At 28.9% G+C, this 5,755-nt stretch overlaps 1 protein-coding gene across 1 annotated transcript; it reads left to right on the top strand.

Moving 5' to 3' along the window:
• Positions 1-4,698: 4,698 nt before the first annotated feature.
• Positions 4,699-5,284, top strand: LOC141616119 (histone H4). The gene has a single exon (XM_074433841.1). It carries the CDS (start codon positions 4,780-4,782, stop codon positions 5,089-5,091), a length of 312 nt encoding a protein of 103 aa, XP_074289942.1. The 5' UTR covers positions 4,699-4,779; the 3' UTR covers positions 5,092-5,284.
• Positions 5,285-5,755: the final 471 nt, after the last annotated feature.

Genomic DNA, 5,755 nt, shown 5'->3' with positions numbered 1-5,755 from the left:
TACTGTTAAACTTGATTAGTTTTATATTAATTTTATTAAAATTATAACCCATTTTTGTTTATTTGAAATTTTGTCTATCAACAAAATCAAATATCATTATCTTACATTATTATTCTACTCTTTATTTATAATAACAAAATGAACAAATTTTCAAAAAAGAGTTTCAATTTTAAGAAAATGGCTTCAAATTACTAACTATATATGTACAATCGTTTCACTTCATAACCAATATATATCCAATTAGTTGTCTTTATTTTAACCTCATTTATTACACTAAGCAGTACCTTATATTCAACTAAACTCATATGATATACCTCATAGTTAACCATTAACAAAAAAAATGGATTTTTTTTTCAAAACTCGGTTTATCAAAGTGGGAAGTAGTCGAAACCTCAGGACACCAAAGTGGAATTATGCAAACCTCAGGGCACTAAAGTGGAATTAACCCAAACCTTGGGGCACCAAAATGGAAATTTTCCAAAAAAAAAAATATACGAAAAGCTATTGCAAAGATTATTGCACTTTTAAATATACAATTTGTTCATGACATAGTAATAACCAGCCATACGCAAACCGCAGTAAATAATTAAGCGAATAAAAACACAGATGAATTGGAATTTAGAAAGTAAAAATTGATGTAATCGAATAATTTTGTATATTTGGTAGTTCAATACATTTTTAACGTCTATTATGGATTTGATATGAATTTGAAACTAGTTTGAAGAAAAAATTCGGTGATATAATAGCAGATTATATATAGTCCGCACAGTTTTTCTATATATTTATCGTACACTGATTCATTCATAAAATCATAGTTAGCTGGTTCTTGGATTATTAATCCCGTATAAAAGTGTAATTCTTGACTTTGTTCATTTCTATTTAAATTGTTGGCTTGACAAAATCGATATGAGACTTATTTCATATTTTTAAATGATAGCTCAATTTTTTTTTAATCTTATGTGAATATTATTGGTAATCTTATCATATTCAGAATTAAAACTATTTCATGCCACCATTGAAGTTGTTTATTTCTAATATTGTCATTATAAAAAAATTTCTCCTCCCGCCACCATTATAAAAGCCAAAAGCTAAGTAAATGTCATTCCTTACTTCTTTTTCCTATTATGACATGTGACTTTTTTTCTAGAGTATTTTTTTTAAATAAAAATCAGCTTTTTCTTATGGTTTTTGGAAGATAATTAGGGGTTTGGTTATAATTAGCAACTCGAATATTTTGTAAATCTTTTAAATATTCAAAAATATAATAAAATAAAATTATCTTTATTACTACACGGATTTCATTAAATAGTTAAAGTCGAACAACTTAGAATTTGGAGAATATTTTATATTTGTAAAAAATTAGGATCTCTTTTTTTTTTTCTCACAATGAGTAATTGTATGTTTATAAAATATGCAATTTTAACACTTTTATACGTTTATTATATGACTTTTTTTGCGTTATAAATATTTCTAAAATAAATATTCTTTATAAAGTTATTTTTCTATTATTATTTTAGTAAAGAATAATAGATAAATTATTAGATCCACTTCTATTAGTATTATTTTTCTCATAAATAATTGATCTACTTCTAGTAAGATTATTTTCTCATAAATTATTAGATCTACTTCGATTAGGATAATTTTCTCATAAATTATTAAGAGGAAAAAGTTAGATCTAAACTTATTAGAATAATGATAATAATTTTATATAAAATTTATTTTATATATAAGAATTCTAAAAAAGTTGGACTCTGTAATATTACTTGAAAAGTTTCTGCTTTATATATATGTATTGATTGATTCGAATTTTATTAAACACACATCCTAAACTAAAAAGTAATTTATCGATTACACCCACGCTTAATCCACTTTTTAAGAATACCTCCGTTTATAAATTGCACCCAATGCCAGGTGATTTTTTTTATAAAATGACGAATTTGCCCTCGCATTTATTCTTCTTCCTCAATCCTCCTCCATTTACCAAAACTTCTCCTCTCTCGTCTCTACTTCCTCCAATACATCTCCATCAACATTCAGCTTCACTGAATTTTCCTCCATTTTCTCCCTTTAATTACCTTCGATCATTATTCTAATTCATTATCTACCTTATGAATTCTTTAGTTTTTTTTCTCCACTGTAAATTGGGGCTTTCGTAATTCCTGGGCAAACATTGGTGTTTATAGCAACTTCTTCATTATTAATTAGAGAAAAAAAGTGACAACTTTTTACTTATGGATTAGCACAAATTTCACAAGTTTGGTCTAATTGTTAAACCAATGTTTTTTTTAGATGCCCAGATGGTTTAGTTCGATATGGGTTTGGTGTTTTGGTGAGGAAAGGGAAGATTAATGGTGTTAACCAAATTGATTTGTAACTAGTTTAAATCCCGTGCAATATATGCACGGTATATATAGAATTTTACCTTTTTAGGGTATTATTTATAAAATTTAAATTAACTCCTCATCGTGTATATTAATTTTTTTTACATTTCTCATCGTAATATTTTAATTTGAAAAATCAAAATCATATTAATCATGAAATGAATATTTCAACGAAAGATTTTTTTACCGAGAGATTAATTGTGTTATTTTACAAAATTTTACTGATAATATATTTTTAACCAGAGCTTTTTATTATAAGAAATCAATGAATTTTTATCCTATGATTCTTTAAACAAAAAAAATTAATTTTTATATCATAAAAAGATTTAAGATAAATTTGTGTAGAATGTGAAATAGTAAATGACATCAATACTATATATTAAAGCCAGAAACCAAGGGACGTCAATGTAATTAAAGAAAGTTATACAAATTAATTATACTATATAGTTTGAAATCACTAGCACCGTGTGATGGACCCGATTAAGGGATCTCAATGCAAATATTATATAGTTTGGGTTAAAATTAAATTATATCGAAGCTTGGTAATTTTCCTTTACATTTGTAATAGACTAAAACATGGTCAATTTCCTTAAAATAAAATAATTAATTAAGATGGTCAATTTCCTTAAAATAAAATAATTAATTAAGATGCTTGGTAATTTTCCTAAATATTTATAGAAGACTAGAAGATGGTCAATTTCCTTAAAATAAAAAATTAATTAGTATAAACATGCACACTTATGGTATTAATTATTATCATCATAAAATTATATAGGAGTACTAAATTTAAAATCTATGCAATTTTATTAAAGTTTATAGTTTATTCTATTAGATGTATAGAGATGTTAATTATTTAACATACAAAAATATAATAAGTAGGTTATAAATAATTCAAGTTAGATTCCATAATATATAATATTGCATAATTCTTTCGATTTGATTTAATGCATATATGTAATACATTTATATAAATATATAATCCTCTTAAAATTGCATGCCTAAGTAGTGAAAGTAATTTCGTCAGTAAAGAAAAGAATTGTAGTAACATTGGATATAGTTAGTTATATGATTTTTTTTTGGTGAAAAGATATAGTTATATGACAGTAATCACTCATTTGAATAGTAAAAGTAACAATGTTATTAGCGAGATTAGTGAAAGCGGCAGAGATAACAAGGGAGTAGTGAAATAATCAATATTAATGCGGCAATAGTGAAACTAACAATAATTAGGCGAGAGTAGTGAAATTATCAATATTAATGCGGCAATAGTGACAGTAACAATAATTACGGCGGGAGTAGTGAAAGTAACAATGATTACGGGCAAGTAGTGAAATGTTATTACTATTGTTTCATTAATAAGAGTAAAATATTAATAGCGGGAGTAATGAATTTGTCTCAAAATTTATTTCATCGTAATTTTAGGATATGTCATAGAAAAATATATTAATGATAAATTTATGGGTTACATAACTTTAAGTAATTTTATTTAATGAAAAAAAAATTAATGGTAAGTAGAGGTAGCCCGGGCGAAGCCGGGCACCAATACTAGTAAATATATAAATCTAAACAATTATGTGTATTATCGCCTACCATACTTATAGAATATGCTAAAAAAACTAACCTTATTTTAGGAAATATATTTAGGCGGGAAAACTTAGAGTTTCACCTATTCTTTTAGTAAATAGGGGATGTTTATGATTTGTAACTTCTGGATTTTCGTGTACAAATCGTCGAAACCGCTCTCAAACAACACAACATCAATAATAACATGCTTGGGAAGAACCGAATTGAAAATCATAATTGCTTAGCATTAACCGAATGAGAATGAAGAGAATGCATGAGAATCGGGCTTGTGGTGGCAGGAGATAAGGAGAATGAGGAGAAAAAAAACAAGCTGATGAGAAGTATGTTTCATAAAAGAAGAAGGAAGGAAGGGCAAAATCGTCATAAAATCAATGTGTTGACCCAAAAATTTTCAATTTTGACGGAAAGGGCCTGAATCCGATATTGGGTGTAATTTATAAACGAAGGTATTAATTTGCGTGTAATTTTTAAAAAAAAAATTGACAAAAAAATAAGTGTAAACTTCCCAAAATGTGGAATTATCGAATTATCGACCGCGTGTTTCTTCCACAAAATCTCCCGCCACACCAAATCCTAAAAACACAAATCCACAATCCGCAAAACATTTCCCATCCAATCTCAACCCTCAAATAAATCAAATCAACGCCTCACAACGCTCCTCTCCTTCTCACACGGATCGCTCTTTTTTCCCTCACAAAATCCGACACCTATATAAACACACCCCACACCTTTTCCATTTCCTCACCTGCAAAGTGTAAACAATTCAACTCTTTCTCAATTCAAAAAACAACAAACTTAATTTTCAACAACAAAAATGTCAGGAAGAGGAAAGGGAGGAAAGGGATTAGGAAAGGGAGGAGCCAAACGACACCGTAAAGTCCTCCGCGATAACATCCAGGGTATCACCAAACCAGCCATCCGCCGTCTAGCTCGCCGTGGTGGTGTCAAGCGCATCAGTGGTTTGATCTATGAGGAGACACGTGGCGTTCTTAAGATCTTTCTAGAGAATGTCATCCGTGATGCTGTTACTTACACCGAGCATGCCAGGAGGAAGACTGTTACTGCCATGGATGTTGTCTATGCTCTCAAGAGGCAAGGAAGGACTCTTTACGGTTTCGGCGGTTAATTAATTAATCAATTAGGTGTTTGGTATGGTTTCTAGGGTTATGTTGTTGTGGATCTGGAATTCATTATGAAATGTTAATGTTTTGGCTTTCGGTTTAGTAATTAGTAGTCGTATTAGCTGATGATGTGGTTATGTAATTGAAGCAGATATTAAGACCTAATGTTTCCAGAAATGAATATCTTGTTCTTGCGAATTCTTGTTCTGTTTGTCACATTCAATTGTTTCATGAATGTTCATCAGTTGTTGATTCAATCAGCGTTTAGTTTCAATTTATGCATGTTGTTGCTGGTTTCTGCTAGCTCAAATTCACAGAAAGAACAATTCAATGATCAATTAATGCAGAGTTCTCGAATTTAGACGAACTCTAAATTGTTTGTTCATTAATGTTACTTCAATCTCCATTGACTATAATGCAACATCATCAGTTAATCGATCGAAGTTTCCATCGCATTCATGTGTACTTCATTTAATTAATTAATCGATTGAAGTTTTATTCGCATTCCTTCGTTTCCTGTGTATTATTACTTAATCGAATGAAAGGATGAATAGAATGAGAGATTAATCTCCATTGGCTCCCAATCAAGCAGTTCTTATGCCTTGGTTATATGAGGCTTCCTCTGTCTTGGGTCATCTAGAGTATTCTCTTCTGATATAATCTTTAGTT

Source organism: Silene latifolia, chromosome 1 (genome assembly GCF_048544455.1).
Source record: "Silene latifolia isolate original U9 population chromosome 1, ASM4854445v1, whole genome shotgun sequence".
In the NCBI taxonomy this organism is placed as follows: Eukaryota; Viridiplantae; Streptophyta; class Magnoliopsida; order Caryophyllales; family Caryophyllaceae; genus Silene; species Silene latifolia.
This window is presented reverse-complemented; position numbering and strand designations above follow the sequence as displayed.

Coding starts and splice junctions, on each gene's coding strand:
- LOC141616119 (XM_074433841.1), top strand. CDS start 4,780: ATGTCAGGAAGAGGAAAGGGAGGAAAGGGATTAGGAAAGGGAGGAGCC.